This window comes from Idiotropiscis lumnitzeri, chromosome 19 (assembly GCF_059441095.1).
Source record: "Idiotropiscis lumnitzeri isolate Australia: NSW breed Sydney's pygmy pipehorse chromosome 19, RoL_Ilum_1.0, whole genome shotgun sequence".
NCBI lineage: Eukaryota > Metazoa > Chordata > Actinopteri > Syngnathiformes > Syngnathidae > Idiotropiscis > Idiotropiscis lumnitzeri.
The window spans coordinates 8,088,248-8,105,687 of record NC_142409.1 but is presented as its reverse complement, the minus strand read 5'-3'; the positions used below and the strand labels follow the sequence as shown (position 1 = coordinate 8,105,687).

The window sequence follows — 17,440 nt, the reverse complement described above, 5'->3', positions numbered from 1 at the left end:
AAATGTCATTCATGTTCATTCTTTTTCATGTTGGTTAATTATTAGTCAATAATTGATTTTCTGTCTTTTTGTTCTCTCCTTTTTGTCTTAACCCTAATCAATGGGTCCGAATTTCACTTTCAATTTTGATCTATTTTCTGAGTCTTTTCCTCGCCACTTCTCCAATTCTCCTTTTTGGTCTTCCAACCTTGGTGGCGCCATTTTCAGCGTCCTTCTGCACATACCCGATTTAGCAGCCCAATCTGGTCTCGGTCGTTTTATCTCCAAGCCTTCTAATCTGTGCTATCCCGCTGATGAGCTCCGATCGTGTCGATTCACGTCACTCTCAAGGAGAATCTCAGCATTTTTCATCTCTCTCTCCACTTTTCATTCGCTTCCCTCATTTCATCCTTTCTGATCCCGCCTCCTCCCCTTCCGCCCACCTTTCTCTTTTACTTCTTTCAAAGTACTTTCAATCCGTCTACTCGCACCCTTTCCTCACTTATCAGAAAGCGTCTCTTCCTTTTATCACTCGAACCTTCTGTAAATCATTCCCAGATATTTCCGCCTGACCAATCTCATTCCTTCAAATCTAAACCCTTGTACAAATTCTCGCACGTCTACTCCTCCTGTCTATATTGTTTAATATATCATGTATGGACATATTAATGGAAGTTTTCTGAGGTAAACGAAACATGAAAAGCTTGTACTGCTGTCAAAATACAAAAAAAATAAATAAATAAAAGAAATGGCTTCAAATCAGTGCCCGTGAAAAGTTTCATATCTTTTAAAGTCGAACCAAAGTATTAATCTCCTTTGTCTTTGTTCACCTCCACAAGTCAGTTTCACTTTTCCGGTTGATATTACGTACCTTGTTGTATGGTGGGTGTTGCTTCCTGCTACTGTGAGTACAAAAGTGGAATCAAAGGAGTCCCTTTTTCTTTTTTTTATTTATTTTTTAAAAATCTCAAAGTAGCATTCCCTCCAGTTGAATTTACTCCCAATAACCACCCATATCAGCGGAAGAAATGGTTACCCACACGGGTTATGCCCGCCTCACACAGTCGCACCACGTTTGACCTCACACAATGCAGCAGTCGACCACTTGAACTATTTTAATAAACGAGCTTTCCTATGACATCATCGACCCGAGAGTCTATTATTCGAGAGGAAAGCCATTCTCGGAGGAATGCAAAAGTGGCTTTGATTTATTCGCCTGCACCTAAATAAGCCGGTAAGTGGATTATATTGGAGTCTTCGATCAGGCCCGTCACGGCTGCAGGACATTTGAACGGACGAGAGAGGACCAAGGACCAGGATGAGGCAATGAATCCATGACAATAATCCCGCCATGCCCCTGAAAAGCGTAACTCTCATAATTTTTATGTTGTTATGAGAAAAACGGTTAATGTGATTTGCGTTTGCATGATAAGTGAAGATCGACTGACTGCATTGAGCAGAAGAAAAGCCTTAAGCTGTTTTTTTTAGCTTTTTTTTCACATTTCACCACTAGAGAATGCAAGACGTAATCATTACAGCATCTCCCTCTCAGCATGCATTTCAATGGTGCCCTTGATATTTTTGGGTTTGGATTCGAGAAAAACTTGGCAGGATTACCTCGAAAAAGGAACAAATGCGTTCCCACTCAATTATGCAAGTGATTTTTGACCGTTTTTAAGATGCAAGAGTGTTCACAGTCAAAAATCCCCGTGGGGATTAAAAATTAGAATTCAAATTTTTTGGAAAAATATGCCTCACAAAGTCACTGTCCCGTGTGACGAAAGTGTATCCCGGGAGACTTCAGCTCAACTCTGCACTTGTGCTCTTTAGTTTTTCTTTGATCATTTTTTTTTCCCTAACAAGAGGTGTGTAAACTTCTGCCGGAACTTCTGCTCGAATGATTATATCTTAAATAGTTCCCTCGTACGATTAGAACATTTAACAAGCAAGTGTTTTCACTCACCATGGTCATGCAAACAGTGCACATCCTTCACTTCTCATCCTCCAATAAAAGCCTTAAACATCTGTTGCCGAGCAACCAGAGCAGATTGACAGCTATGATGTGTTTTCTATTAAGTAAGCTCATTAAACAAATTCTTCATTTGCGGCCTGTGAGAAGTGTGTGTCGGAGGACTTTACTGATCTTAACTCGCTTGTGTGTGCTCAAGGTTGTTAAGTATGATGACAAATATCATGCCATGCTTTGTCAAGCGTGATCCTATTGAGTGCTAAAATTGTGCGCACAGCACAAAGACACATTGTGCGATATATCTGCTCCGAGAGGACAAACATCATACGCTGCATGTCCTTCGTTCGTATGCGAAAAACGTCCTTGAAGTAGATCCCATGTGTAACATGGTTGACATTTCAACGCTGTTATTACTGTGTAATAAACAAAAAACACTAAGAATTAACATCTTGCTCGCAAAAGAGTCACATCGGAAATGGCGTTAGATTTTAATGCATCATTTGGTTCGATTACGAAGCCGGAAGTTATAAAAGAAGCGAAATAAAATGCGGGCGTGAATGTTCGTTTGAGCTTTCCAACTCAACAAAAGCTGACAGCTAAATGGATAGAGAGTGTTCGCGACAAGAGCGCTGAGCAAGAGTTGGACAACGCTCTGAATTATTGAGCGAGGAGTGCAACATGACTACAAATGTCTACTTGGGAAAAGAAGGTCAATGCAAAGTTAAGGAAATAAAGGTGGCCAGGATAAAATGGATTCAATACAAATAGTTTGTTTTGTTTAAATGATCTGCGATCGGGTCAGGGGAGCAGCAACCTGATCCGGGATTTTACTAAGTGTGAAAAATGCATGCACATTATTTCCAATGGCATTAAGTGACTTTGCACAGAATGATCTTGTTCTCACTTTCTCAACTTTGAAACACTCCACAGACCCCCAAAACTCACAATCAGTCATCCATTTTGTGTCATAGCGAGCGGGAAGAGTGGAAAAAATTCATCCTCGGGCCAATAAAGTGCTGCTGGATAAACAAAAAGTCATCTTAACAGCATGTTGATGGCTTTCCTCGTCATGTGACATCCGAAGACATGACGCAGATCCTCTCGGTTGACCTCTTGTCGGGGACGTACAGGAATTCTGTTTATGTTACGTCCTTGTTTATTTATCCCGTAGAAGCCTTCGAATGAATGACGACTGTTATAAACTGTGTTATATATTGCATATTCTTTGCAATATTCTTCATTCTGTCTCGTCATGGAATGTAGCACTTTCCATTTAAACATGCGCCTAAGTCGAAGATTTGAGAGCAAGTGTCTCCTTCTGCTGCGAGCGAGTCTATAAATTCTTCACTCCTCTATCGAATGCATTTTACCATTCCAAGCAAATTCTCGCAAGCTAGTTTATCCCACGCCAGATTTCCGAGCGGTTAATATGGACTGCGTTTGTTTTTCTTCATTGCTGAACACAATGTGATTCCGTAATCTTCATCTCGACGGAATAGTAAAAAAAAAAAAATCAATCTGTCACCCGCTGTTAAAGCAAATTTAAGTGTTGCCTTCAGCCAAAATAAAAAATTTCCAGACTGATACGCTTTGGCTGGATGCTAAGATTCCTAATTTATCTGCATATTACCTTTTGTCTTTTCGTACTGTATTACAGTCGTTGGGAAGGATGTTTGGCTTTATCTAATGTTTGGGCTAAAGGTCCTGTGGAGATGTGTTGTGTATACACACAGATAATGCTGTTTGCTTTGAGCACTGGCCTGCATCCTGCCTAGAGGACTACAGAAAGGAACACAATAGACCCCCGTGGATCTTCCTCAAGGGTCCCACGCTGTTTACTATCCCCTCCTCCCGCTAATGTGGAGCTTTATTCATTTACTGTTTTTTTTTTTTTTTTGCTAATAAGGCTAATTGAATTGGATTTAATTCCAAGACGATGGAAAACCTCACGGAATGTAAAGGAAACTAATAAATAGTAAGACTAACCAAATCAAGCTCTTAATGTTGTTTTAAAGGCATAATTGTCACATAAGTGTTAAAAGTTGGCCACTATAAAAGATAATAGAATTTTTTTCTCATTCACTACCATTGACGGAGAAAGACGTCAATTTTTTTTTTTTTACTCGGCTGGTGGTGAATGTGAACAGCAGCCAACCAATCAGTGGCCAGATGGTTAGCAAGTGTGTTGGATTGACGAATGGATGATGAAGCTGTGATTAGTCTGACACTAAGTCACACAATATGGCAGTTTTCAAATTTGTCTGATTAAAATATTGGTTGCATTCCTTATTTAATAAATATTTTCGTATTACTTCAATGAAAAATTCAGTGAATAAAGTTATGAGAAGCAGCTATCAGGTCATCATAATATTTGCAAGACAGTGTATTGACCTGACAAGTTGACAAGCAAGCCCAAGAAAGACATAACCAATAACCGCGACAAATCTTTTCAGACTCTTGAGTGAGAGTCCAGCAAGTTTTGTTGTTTTGCAGAAAATCCCCCATTTGTCCTTTGAGGCTTTATCCCCCCCACCCCGGTCACCCCACTGCTTTCATCGCTGCTGTTCTCTCATTAGGACAGCACTTTAAGTTAAAAATAGGATCACGTCTGTCAAACCGCAGGACTCATCAATATCACGTCTGCCTCGCTGAGCTGTCAAAATCAATAGGGAAGGTCAAAAATGTATGCCGTGCAGGGAAATGAAATCGTCGGTCACATGATATTGATCAGAGGGAATTTGTCAGCCTGCGAGGACATCCGCTGAGCTACCAAAAATGTAACCTGCATGGGAGTTTTAGAGGGGGATTTTGGTAACCTAGCAACGATAAGCGCTAGAGAGAAGGAAATGAGGTCATAGGCACGAGCACATCTGGTGCCTTCGTGCTAGCTGCCCTAAACATGGTGGACGTCTGGAAAAAAAAATGACTTCCTGCTCGCCTAAAATTAGTTGCTCAAGCATCTGTCCGTTTTACTCTCTTGTCACTTCATTTTTTTTTTTTTTAATTCACTTATCTTGCCATGCCATGACTCGCTCCTCCATCTCACCCGTCACACACAACAACTAATACTTTCTTAAGAGATTTGCAAAATTCTTGTAACAACGCCAAGTGGCCGCTACAAATATTGATGTTTGATTATTATTTTATCTTAAAAACAGTAAAAAAAATAATAATTAAAAATAATATTATAAATAAATTACGATAAATTGTCTGCCACCTGCTGTTTATTTTTTATTTTTTTGTATTATTAATTATTTTTTATTATTATTTGTCATTGTTTATTTTTGTTGTGTTAATTTGTTAGATTGATATTTTTTTTCCCATTCATGTCCTTGACATTTTTATCCACTCAGGGTTTAATCTCAAGTGTGCATACAAGCAGGCTGCATTTATACAAATTCTGAAAATTCGGAGTAACTGCTGTTTGAAAAAAAGAAATAATTTTGAAGCAAAATTAAGAAAAATAATCTGAAAGGGCACAGTGCATTTCACTCTGACGTCAGTCGAGAGGAACTGGCTCCCGGCGTAAAATTACACAAGAAGTACGAATAAATCGATGTCTGTGTGACCTTTTCCACTAATAGCATGTGCCGACCATAACCCGCTTTTGGGACGATTCCTTATTGACTTAAGCTTGTTGGAATGGATGCATCGCGGAAGCTGATTATCGACTTGTTATACTGTCATCGGAATGATCTGGTCACATGAAGCGAACTGTTGTGCTAAATTGCCATAGCATTTATGGTATAATTGATAAATACGTAATCAGAAGTCAAATCAAAGCTGGATCGGCTCCGCTTGAGGGCTTTCAATTGTTTTTTGTTTTTTTTTAAATATTACATGCGGTTTCATATTTGTTTGTCTCCACAGTCACACAATTAAAGCATAGTTTGAATCATTTCATTTGAGAGCTTTTGTGTGAGTTGAAGAGATCGGAGAAAACTAAGCAATTAGTGTTTTAATATGCCCTGCGATGATGTTCTTTATGTTTTATCTCTGCGACGATAATGAGGAGAAGTTGCACAAGCTTGAGAAAGTTGAACAAAAACATATAACGTACTCCATTGAGAAATTCCATCAGATCGGTGACCTCAAGCAGACCTAATGTACTGTCTCTCGCTGAGTGTTAGTTCCGCAAATTAAAGGCCTGTCAGTCGGGGGCCCTCGAGTGTTGTCACTTGGACGGCTGTGTTTAAGGCAAAGATTAGGCGAGAAAGAGAGGACGCGTTCAAAAGTCACAGTAGCCATCTGTAGTTGGTATTCAATGTGGCGTGCCTGCAGAGCTTTTGCAATTTACTCTCTGGTGCGGAATTGAAATGCCACATAAATCACCAAAACCTGTTTGGAAAGTTGCATATATTTTATCAAACAAAGTTGCATCTTTGTGAAGAAGGGAAAAAATAAAATCACATTTTCCACCCAATTTAACAATGAGAGGTCCTTTTAAAGAGGAACAAATGTAACGGGTAACATAACCCGCAGACTCATTTTTAGGCTGCGGTGTTGTGGCAGAGTCTATAAAAGCAAATTATTTTCGCTGTCTTCTCCTTGAGTCGGTCAACCCACTCTTGACCTAACTTGCTCTCTGAAATGAGACCGTTTCGCCTGCACAATTAAAGCGCGCTGGGACACAAAGGCAGGAACTTAACGAAGCGTAATGTCCTTACTCACCGTAACAAAACAGTGGTACAGATTCTCGGAAACAGGACATAACGTTGGATGCATGTGGCTATTTACCTTAGAGCAGGTGTGGGCAAACTACGGCCCGGGGGCCACATGCGGCCCGTAAAATGTTTTAATCCGGCCCGCCAAATTTGAAAATTAAATGAATAAACCTTGTTCATGTTTTATTTTCTAAATACTGTGGTGCGTCAAAGACGTATATTTTGTTGCTCACCCCTATCTTAGAGGTTGACATACAGTGTGCAGAGGTTATTAGGCATCATGTCTTGAGACATACATATGACATACATTTTTGTCGAGCGCCACATTGTAGTTATAGTGATGACTGTGAACTGATATTAACGTACAATTTCCTCATACTATTAAATATCCACAACTAAATTGATGGATAACTAATTAAAAAAAATTAAAGCTATAATTCAATTGATTTTGTTAAAGAAATGCCTAAAAATGATAATGACCAAGACAGGCATGCAAAACAAAAAAGTGTGGCTGTCATACTTACATCGAGAAAAATAAATTGATTTCGTACTGGAGAATTCCATTTTGTGCTGGAGAGTGATGCATCCACGACACACGCGCGCATATGCGTGAGTCAACTGGAAAGAAGCAGAATCAGACTAACATTTTCTGCTTTTGATTTGAGATTTTTTATTTATTTTTTTGACCAATTTAGCTTTCCTCCTCGGGACAAATGTTGTTATGAAAGACATCAATCACTACTCTGCGGAGATAAATGGTCAAACGGAAAAGCTACGGGGTAATAAATGCAAATTTTTCCATGTATGCTTCTCAGCATATTGCCGTATTCCATCACAAGACAGTGAATTTGACAGATTTGTTTCCGCGTTATCTTGAACGGCTTGGCTCCAAGGTTTTACTGAATCATTTTGAAATGCCTCACACAAAGGAACAAATTTTCAAGGCGTGATAAGCGCAGTGCGGTCGATAATGAAAATATTTTGACACCTCTAAACAAGCTAAAAAAAACTAAAAAAAAAACCCATGATGATCCATATCTTGCATCATAAAATGGAGCATTTTATATCAGGAATTATTTATGGTTAGTTCACGCCGGCTTGGGCGTTGCAAGCCGTAATCGCTCATTTTATTATATAATATCATAATTCTTGCTGTAATTACATTTTTTTTTTTTTTGGCCTTCCAAATTAAAATGCTCAGCTGGAGCGTAAAAAAATGGAACTTCTGACGTGATGGTGTCCATATTTTATTTTTGTCAAACTCCAAGCACTGGCAAGTCTGCTGCTGTTTGCAAGTGAATCGTCACGGCAACGCTTAATCAAAGAATGAAAAAAAAAAATACAATTCAAAATCTAAATCTGAGCTGACATATACGGGCAACATATACGGTATATCGTCTTTTAAAGTCATTTACAAGAAAATGCAACACTGTTGTTAGTTTATATGGGAACATAATCCTCGAGCAACATGCCTGACTTGGTCGCTCTCTTACATGTCCGCCTCAATATGAGGAGGAGGATTTAGAACCATATCCGTTGTCTGAATGTAAACCGTTTTATTGCCGTGCCGCTCTGCAAAAGCTCAAACCTCTTTCCAGCGTAAGAAACGCCAACAATCCTTTAGTTAAATGGCTTCCATGGTTTGTGTCGTGTCACAGTCCCCGCGTGCTTTGCACATGGAGGTCACAAACCGCTGACCTGTGGATAACAGCAAGTGCTGCCCTTTTCGAGGGAGCACCCTTTCGTATTCGCTTCAAATGTGTGTTGATGGGGAAAGTACAGTAATGAGACGGTTTAAGCTGGCCGAGGTTGCGTTCGCCTGCTCCTGCTGTTCAAGAATTCTGTTGAAGTGTGTAACAACGTGTGGACGCGTGTGTGTGTGTGTGTCAGGATGTAGAATAATGAGTCAAAGTCTACCTGCTGGGTTCAGATGACCCGGGCACAACAAGTCGGGATAAACGGACTGAATTGTTGCACGCACTGGACAAAATGGAACGCATGCAGAATAGGTAATGGACGAAGAACTCTCGCCATATGATGGAGTGCAATTTTACGGCATGGAGTAGTCAAATGTAAACGTACAGAGTGTCCAATTTTTGGACACAGTCCTGAAATTGTTATTCTGTGTTGGTTGTGAAATAATTTACTCGCCACGTCTGGTAGACAACAACACTTATTTTTCTCAACCTCTCAGAGCTTACTTTTGCTTCTTATTCTGAAAAATACCACGATGCACCATTTTGGGAGTCTGCTGTTATCTGTGGCAGCATCCAATCAACAACAAATGTAAAAAAATTACGACTTTATCGGCACCATACATTTCCACATATAAGTATGATTTTGCTTACGTATTGAAATTGAATTTGTTGCCGAATGAATACCAGCGGCTTCGTTGCGGGGGTGGTCGTGAACCATCCAGTAAATGGCTCCTATTTCCACTCAGGAAAAAAAAAAAAAAAAAGCAGGTTGTGGCATTCGGTCGTTGAAATGACATTTTCAATAGGGACAGAAATGAACGGCATTTCCAACATTTGAATAAATCAGCAATGAAATACGGCATTAGACAGGCACTGAATATGAAACGTGAACGTGTTACACTCTGCGGCAAAAAAAAAAAAAAAAAGGAATACTATGAATTGGGCTTTTTGATGACATTTTCTAAATAACAGTCATTTTCTCCAGTTACTTCTTTCTGCAATGTTTTATTTATTCTGTTCACCGTCAGAGAAGGACTTGGGGCTAAGGCATCAAAGCTAGGATTTTGCCGCTTAAATCATATTCGCAATATTACTTAATAATATGTAATATATATATATATATATATATATATTTTTTTTTTTTTTTTTGGATCATAACAGCCACTGATTGCATAAGTCAATCTAAGGCCACTTTAACAGAAATGACCTAGAAAAGTGTCATCCATTGTGGTGTGGGTGGATTTGAATCATGTCTTATGACGAAAATCAGCCTCTAACCACTTTAATTAACCGTATCAGCCGGATTGTCAAATCTCCCACAGGGACTCATATCTGCTGTTGAAGAAGCCCTCACAACAACAACAACCTTGGAGTGCCGTCAAATTAAAGAAAAAAAAAAGGGGGGGGGGGACAATCCACCTTTAATTGAACCTATAGTCAAGAACTAGGAGGAAGTTGAATAATGATGCGACAAAATTGGGCCTGAAAATTTAAAGAAAGTCAAAAAGTGTAATTACCATGTAACAGCGTTCCTTGTTGCCGTGATTATGTTAAGCATGCCTGTCGCACATTATGCATGAGAATGATGTATAAGGTTATCGTTTATTTGCCACACAGCTCACATCAATACAGTTGCTCATTAGATTATGTTGAGGTTTTTTTTAATTATTTTTATTTATTTATTTTTTTTAGATTAGCAAATTGCCAAGAGAATATATCAAGGGTTCAAGGAAAACTATGTGTGCATTCTGCACGGTTTAATTATAGCGCATGTAAATTATGTTGGCTAATGTGGCAATATTTTATGTACAGCAGCTTGGATAGAGACGGTCACCGTGCTACTTGGCCCCAATGCAAGTGGATGGTAACGTTTGCTACCTGGCACATGCATCAACCTCAGCAGTCAGTTTAATGATTCGTCCAACCTACCTTAAATGATCAAGACACTCGTTAAGAGATTCTGGCTGCGCTCTGACGGCTTCAAATTATGAATGAATTCATGAAGATAAAACATAAAAGGCAATTGGAGCAAAGAGGAAGATTTGATTACAGAGGCTGACTATACTGCAGAGCATCATCCGATTACACGAGACGTGAATCAGAAAAGTGACAGGACAATATCATTATAACCTGCCATCCGTTTAATCTCACAATTCATCTTCTCCACTAAATTCTTGTAAAGAGCAAAAATATTCCCCCTTCCTCCCCGTTGTTATCCCATGATTCCAACCCTTGTAAAAACTCCAAATAGAATTATACACGACATGTCGACATTAAATGATAGAGAGCAGAGGCATTTCCCTCATTTAAATATTTCCACAACTACAACCCCCAGCTGTTTGGACTTCGGCAAAATATATTATTGCTTCCGAGTAATTCCATTTGGGACTCCTTACCCGTTTTTTTTTTTTTTTCCTGCAAGCCTAAACTGCATAACAGCTGACATATTATATGATTCGGGCAGATTAGTGGCATGCAATAACTCAATGTGTGGTGGTCTCCATCCATTAACCTACAATGACATAATCCTTCTTTGTCCGCCTTTATTCTACGGCCGCATTGTTGTGTGTCGGTTTGGAGATTACATTATTGTATGTATGATAGATATTCTGATGCCATTAGTTTGCAGAAATGTCTACATCAGCTGTTTGTGTGCATGCACGCACGTATATCAGCATATACAAAGCCCTAAAGAGCAAAACTGCTGAGCTAGAGGCCATTGCATTAAAAAAAATAAAATAAAAAGTGGGTTAAAAATGGCTAATTAAGTTCAAATGTACTTCGGTAGATTTATTCTATTATATTATGCTGTTCGAACTATTTTGTTTTGTTGCGCATCCAGGCGCAATGAAGCAATGGTTTTCCTCCCAACCTTCCTCTAAAAAAAAAAAAAAAAAGTAATTTTCCTTTTGTTACTTTTCAGACCACTGAATCCAGAAGCAACCCAGTAACGACTTCTGCTATTTCAGTCTTCAAACTTCCCCAGCTTTGAGCATGAGTGTCAATCTCAAACAATGAAGGAAGTCATGACTCAGGCAGCTAAAAATAATGGACGCGTTGAATCCAAGCGCGTCTGCGCGCTGCTGGAATATGAAAACGGGAAGACGTTTGGCTGAGTTTTGTGATGCATGCAGAAATACAACCAAAAAGTACGGGGACGCGTGATGTTTGCTCTCAAAAAATGGAAAATTATGCAATGGTGATGCAAGGATAACATTAAGCGCACATCTGCATATCAGACATTTGGATGAATATCGGCATTCAAATCCTCCCCATCCAACCTGAAGACGCACATCGAGGTCTTTGTTGACGTTCAGTTACGGAAGACCTCTTTCTAAGAATACGTAACTGTTGAAATGAATTGAACCTTAATAAGTCTTCTTTTGAGCGAATGTTTGTGTGAGACTGTTTGTGTCTATAAATATCTGTGTATAATCTCAATCCCATGGTTAAAATACAAAGCTAAAGCGCCGACTGATTGCGAACGAACTCTTGCCGGACTCCTGATGTGAACAAGGAGACTTGATTAGGAGCTACTTGAGTTCATGCTGCTTGCTGTGATTAAATCCATATATACATTAAATAGCACAGGAAGTGATTACAGATTTTATTTTTTTTTTTCAGAGAAGGGAGTACCTCCCTCATGCCCAAAATCAATTGGGATAGGCTCCAGCACACCAGTGACCCTAAAGGACAAGAAATAAAAATAAATAAATAAATAAATAAATAAATAAATAAATAAATAAATAAATAAATAAATAAATAAATAAATAAATAAATAAATGAATAAAATAAATAAATAAATAAATAAATAAATATAAATAAAAAAAAAATGCACAATACATGATTGAGGATAGCCACTATTAAAAAAAATAAATATATAAATAAATAAATAAATATAAGTCAATCAATCAATCAATAAATGAATAAATATATAAATAAATAAATAAATAAATAAATAAATAAATTTAAAAAAAATGCACAATACATGATTGAGGATAGCCGCTATTAAAAAAAATAAAGTGTCATATAGGATCACTGTTTTCTGCTGAAAAATGCTGAACTGGACCCCACAGCTTTGTGACTTAAGTCGAAACTGACACATGAAAGAAAAAAAAATAGAACTCCCCAAATGTCACATGGTGACCCAACCCGCTTCTCAAATACATTTTCACCCACCTGAGCAATGACGTCTGAAGCCATAAAATCAGCACTGGGCGACTCTCAGTATTGCCACCAACATCGAATACAATAAACGTCACCCTTTGTTTTAGTTAGCCCATCGGGTCTGGAGCATTTTAAAATGCTACTTCAACAAGGAGGACAAATCTGACCTCGCTCCTGACCTGAGCGGAGGCTATATCATGAAATTGATGAAATGGAATCCGAACGTGCTCGTCATCATAAAGAGCTTGTGGCTGCCTTTCTTTCCTTGATCCCTTGCTGCTGTCGTGTGCCCGAATGGTGGAACTGCATTGAGAGCTTTCAAGCGATACTTGACTTTTTATTCTAGCACTGACTCAAAAGCAGAAAAGCTATATGGAGCCAATAAAGACAAAGACAATCCGCAAACGGTTTACGACTAAATGCACTCCATTCAAGGAAGGACCTCTGAGATTATGTTTTAAAAAAAAGGTAAGCAACATTATTGTGCAGATTCACATATGACAAGAACTTAGCGCGATTAAAAAAAAATTCACAAGCCCTTATAATGGTGTACAGTAGCTATTCTACATGAAAGGATCGGTTTGATTCTTTATCTTTTGTGGGTGCTCATATTTTACATGTGCAAATTTGACAAAATGGAATTCATTTTGTCCTTTCATGATGTGAAATGCAAAGCGAGGTGGTGACATAATGGATGCCGCTGGCTGTAATTCAAAGCTTCAGCCTGGACTCCGGCCACTGTAATCATCACATCACATGAGGGAAAAGAAGATTGGCAGAAAAGTGCTGTGTGTTACTCTCACACATGAACACTCAAACAATTATGAACGGCAATCTGTAGTTTTAACGGAGGTACTCATTTAGTATAGTGTCCGAAATATGGTCAAATCGTAAAAATGGGTAAAATGATAATGACCTCTCACCTCGGTACAGGTCCACAACTCAGAGATGGCGACGATGAAGCAGTAGCATGTTAAGAAGAGATTCAAAAGAGGTCAGTGACTCTGTTGACCTGATTTCCTCGGGCAGCTCATAGCTTCAGGTCGGTGAATACCCTGCCACCTCGACTTTGGCTTTTAATCATAAATTCACTTGGCACATTTTGGGCCAATGAGCTGAATGTAGATTGCATATGTGTGTGTGTGTGTGTGTGCGTGTGTATGCGAGTCCATGCGTGACTGTATCATGTTGTGTGTACCTCGCGTGATTATGAAACAGCAAGATCATGCAGCCAGTATTATTAATACACTGTGACTACAAAGCCCACGTGGGATTTTTTTAGTTACTTCTTTTTAATAACTTTGCAAAAAAAAAAAAAAATATATATTGTTTTTCATTTTGTCATTATAAAGTGGCTGTGTGGAATTTGGAGATTTTTAAAAAAAATAATTTATTTTGGGACACTCCATGTGCACAGTAGCATTATGCTGCTCCCTGCTGTTGTTCTTTAGAAATGACAACCATATTTCATATGAAAGTACAGTACAGTACGAGATATACTGCAATACGATACAATATACACAGATGCCCGTCGGTTTATAGATCACTTATTTCATTTGCGTGTGGCATGAGCACCAGTGGCAAAGAGGAGGTGGGCTGAGGTTTTACAAGAGAACAACTCCGAGTAGATGGGTAATCCATCCCAGCTGAGTTTGGGCAAAAGGTGGGGTACACCATAGGGTTACACGCTGAACTCAATGCCAGCCAATCGCTATTTTTATTCTTAAAATTTATATTTACCAGTACTATTGTCAATCACTGGAACTCTTTATGTTGTAGTATTTATTCGTTTTTATAATTGTTCCGATTAAAAACTCTCTTTCATCAGCACTCAAAATAGATTGATGCGGAAAGTAAATTACAATTCTCCTTGACCAAAAACATTTACAAAATGAGGGGGCACCCGGATTTGAACCGGGGACCTCTTGATCTGCAGTCAAATGCTCTACCACTGAGCTATACCCCCAAGTGTTAAAACCCATGACAACTAGAAAATATATATAATTTACCATCTGAACGAGGATTTAAAACGTGCAATGAAATGCTCTGACTATATATAAACCTCCTCATAACGTCATAAAGGAAAATACTGGATTTAAATATGATATCATATACGATGTGAATGCGAATATGTTTTCACTACCCAATAGTCTTTACAGCAACATACCACAAAACAATCTTCAGCAATTGCAAAATAATCGGAGTATGTCGCTAAAATATTCGAGAAAAAAGGGGAAAAAAAATTATACACTATGTATAATCGATGACGTCATTACCGGATATGGCGTCTTGCAAATGCGACTCGTTTCTGTGTATTGAATCGAAAGCGCAAATCGACGGACAATAATGGTACGTCAATATTCTATTCCTTGTCTTTAATGTAAAGTAACAATACTATTGTGATAAGACATGAATGCCGACTGCATTTAGACCTTATTGCTGAATGGGATCTTCTCGAGCCATCGTCGCTGCGGTCCCATTTATTGTGAATCTGATTAGTCATTGGAGCTAATGCTTGTTAGCTAGCGTTTATTTAGCATGCGGGTTGCTTCACTTTATGTAAATGGATTTAATTTAGATCTTCCAGTGTTTGATTATTCAATGTGAGATACTAACAAACGTATGGAATGAAAATCAGAATTCTCGAGGAATCCAGTCTCAGATGAAAGACAGCGTACCAGTGGCTGGCTTGTGTCCACCGGGGGCTTATGGTGTTCATGATACGCTGCGCAATGGGTGAGTAATATGCAGTATACACTGTACAAATGTTTTTATTTGAAGTGAAAAAATGCATGTAAATGCTGACTCAAATCAGACATGAATATGTTGTTTACTGATCAGTTTCAGTAATGTAAAGAATGAGATCCTCCCTGCCCATCCACTGGAGCTCTCAGAAGAAAATGTAAGTTTATTCGAATAATAAGATCCTAAAGAGTATTTAGTTTCTATTCTTTGACCTGTAATGGTGTGACGTGTTTCTATGTCGAACAGTTCCAGTTGAACCAGGACAAGATGAATTTCTCCTCCCTCAGAAACATCCAAGGTCTTCACGCCCCACTCAAGTTGCAGATGGAGTATAGGGCAGCAAGACAGGTAATGTTGAGATATTCTGTTCATGCACGTTGACGCCTGTGCGGCTTCTTCCCTCTTATTTCCATTGTTGCCTTCTCATTCCTCTCCTTGCTCCAGATCCAGCGTCTGCCATTCTTGCAGAGCTCCAATCTAGCACTGGACATACTCAGAGGCACTGACGAATCCATCGGCTTTGAGGACATACTCAATGGTGACATGCACGCAAACTCATTGACAGTCACAACTGTCACATTTGTTGCTAAGAAGTCTTACTTTTTTTTTTTTCAGACCCAGCACAGAGTGAAATAATGGGTGAGCCGCACGTGATGGTGGAATGCAAGATGGGGTTGTTTTAGATGACAAATTCACGTTATTGTATTTTTGTTTAATGTGATAAAATTGATGATGAGGTGACCATCATAGCTTTTCTATTATTCCAAACTGGTTCGCAGTTACAATAAATGTCACAAAAAATACTGGTATTGTTTTGATTCAAGTTTGGTGATGAATGTTTTGCCACATATGAATCAACACTTTTGTTTTTAGTTAATCATTCACACAATTGAAGGTAAATGTTTCCCATCAATATCAGTACAAGGGGTAAAGTCTGAAATTCTTCAATACATTCATCAATACTGACCAACCAAAACACACATTTGAAGACTAAATTCTGTAGTATGAATGTTTTTGTTCTTTGCCGTTTGATCAGCTGGCGATGAGTCCAAAGTGGACTGCTGCTTTCTTTAAAGCCAGCTGCTATAGGCTGCAGCTCACCTGCAACCCATGCGGGGAAATCATTTTTATACATTGTTCTTTGATGATGAATAGGAGTTTGACTTGAGTCCCACCCTCAATGAGCGCAGAAGGGACACAGTTATAAGTCCAAATTGTTTTTAGGAACCTGTCCAATTTAACGGGAACTCCAGGTTTGTACAATTGAAATTAAGGTGCGTTCACTATCTTTATTATAAGTGGACAAATGATCAAATTAAAGATAGACAGATCCTGTAGGGGGAATGAGTTATTACTGACACAATGAACAAAGACAAAAAAGGTGCTAACCTGTGGACGAATTGAAGGAAATTTAAATCTAATCAAGATGTATGGAAATGCGCATCATTTATGCTGCAGAAACTGTTTTTTTCGACAAAAGGTTAGTCAAGGCCGGCGGTGAAGGAGGGGAGAGAAGAAACGTAGAGGTTTTGTAAGCCAGTGAAGCAATCAATTGTAAACTCACTGCCATCGGACCAACCAGCGCCTCACGCTGGTGTAGTGAAATATAAATACGGACACATTCAAACGTAGTTAACTACAGGTGTCATCCATATTTAGAAAAATGTGCATATAAATATATAAAAAGGCCTTTTATAAAGTAAATCTCAAATGAGTTGAATAAATATTAGCATATCTTATTTTAAATTAATTTAAACTATACAAGTATGGGGAAGGATTTAGCAGGAATTCTGGGTAATCTCTCGCAAGCGGCAGTCGGTTCTGCCCGATGTCCGGAAAACAGCTAGAGCTAAACAAGTCGTGTTTTCCCCCTGAATATTGTAATGGCGTTCGTGAAAGAACGACTTTACACACCTCAATAATAGTTCAGTTTTTATTTTTCGATAGTTTGGAGCACAATCTGGGCGACTCTTTGGCGCACGTCATTTATGTTGTTCACAATAGCATCCACCAGGTGACAGTAATGAGCCAAGTTAGGATTGCTCACCCTCATTCATTGTGATCCCTCACAATAAAACAGGTGTGTAGTAAACAAAAGTTGATTCTCAAACACTTTATGCCGCAGGTGACTCAGTTGGGAGGGCCCGGGTCGCGTACAACACGTGGCAGCAGAGTATCTAAATCCAAAAATGATGCAGGGGCCTACGCTACTGTTTTTG

General features: G+C 38.8%; 1 protein-coding gene and 1 non-coding gene across 2 annotated transcripts; one reads left to right on the top strand and one right to left on the bottom strand.

Annotated features, from left to right (window-relative positions):
• Positions 1-14,370: 14,370 nt before the first annotated feature.
• trnac-gca (transfer RNA cysteine (anticodon GCA)) lies at positions 14,371-14,442 on the bottom strand. Its single transcript has one exon. It is a non-coding gene; the product is annotated as a tRNA-Cys (tRNA).
• Positions 14,443-14,743: 301 nt separating this feature from the next.
• pomp (proteasome maturation protein) lies at positions 14,744-16,024 on the top strand. The gene is made up of 6 exons (XM_088283193.1): positions 14,744-14,825; positions 15,115-15,212; positions 15,318-15,378; positions 15,468-15,569; positions 15,666-15,759; positions 15,837-16,024. The coding sequence occupies exons 1-6, from the start codon at positions 14,823-14,825 to the stop codon at positions 15,902-15,904; spliced, it is 426 nt and encodes a 141-aa protein (XP_088139319.1). The 5' UTR covers positions 14,744-14,822; the 3' UTR covers positions 15,905-16,024.
• Positions 16,025-17,440: the final 1,416 nt, after the last annotated feature.

What these genes read in the sequence shown, in the direction of transcription:
- pomp (XM_088283193.1), top strand. An exon ending in CATGATACGCTGCGCAATGG is followed by an intron (nt 15,213 to 15,317) that starts GTGAGTAATATG and finishes TTTACTGATCAG; the next exon opens with TTTCAGTAATGTAAAGAATG. An exon ending in CTTTGAGGACATACTCAATG is followed by an intron (nt 15,760 to 15,836) that starts GTGACATGCACG and finishes TTTTTTTTTCAG; the next exon opens with ACCCAGCACAGAGTGAAATA.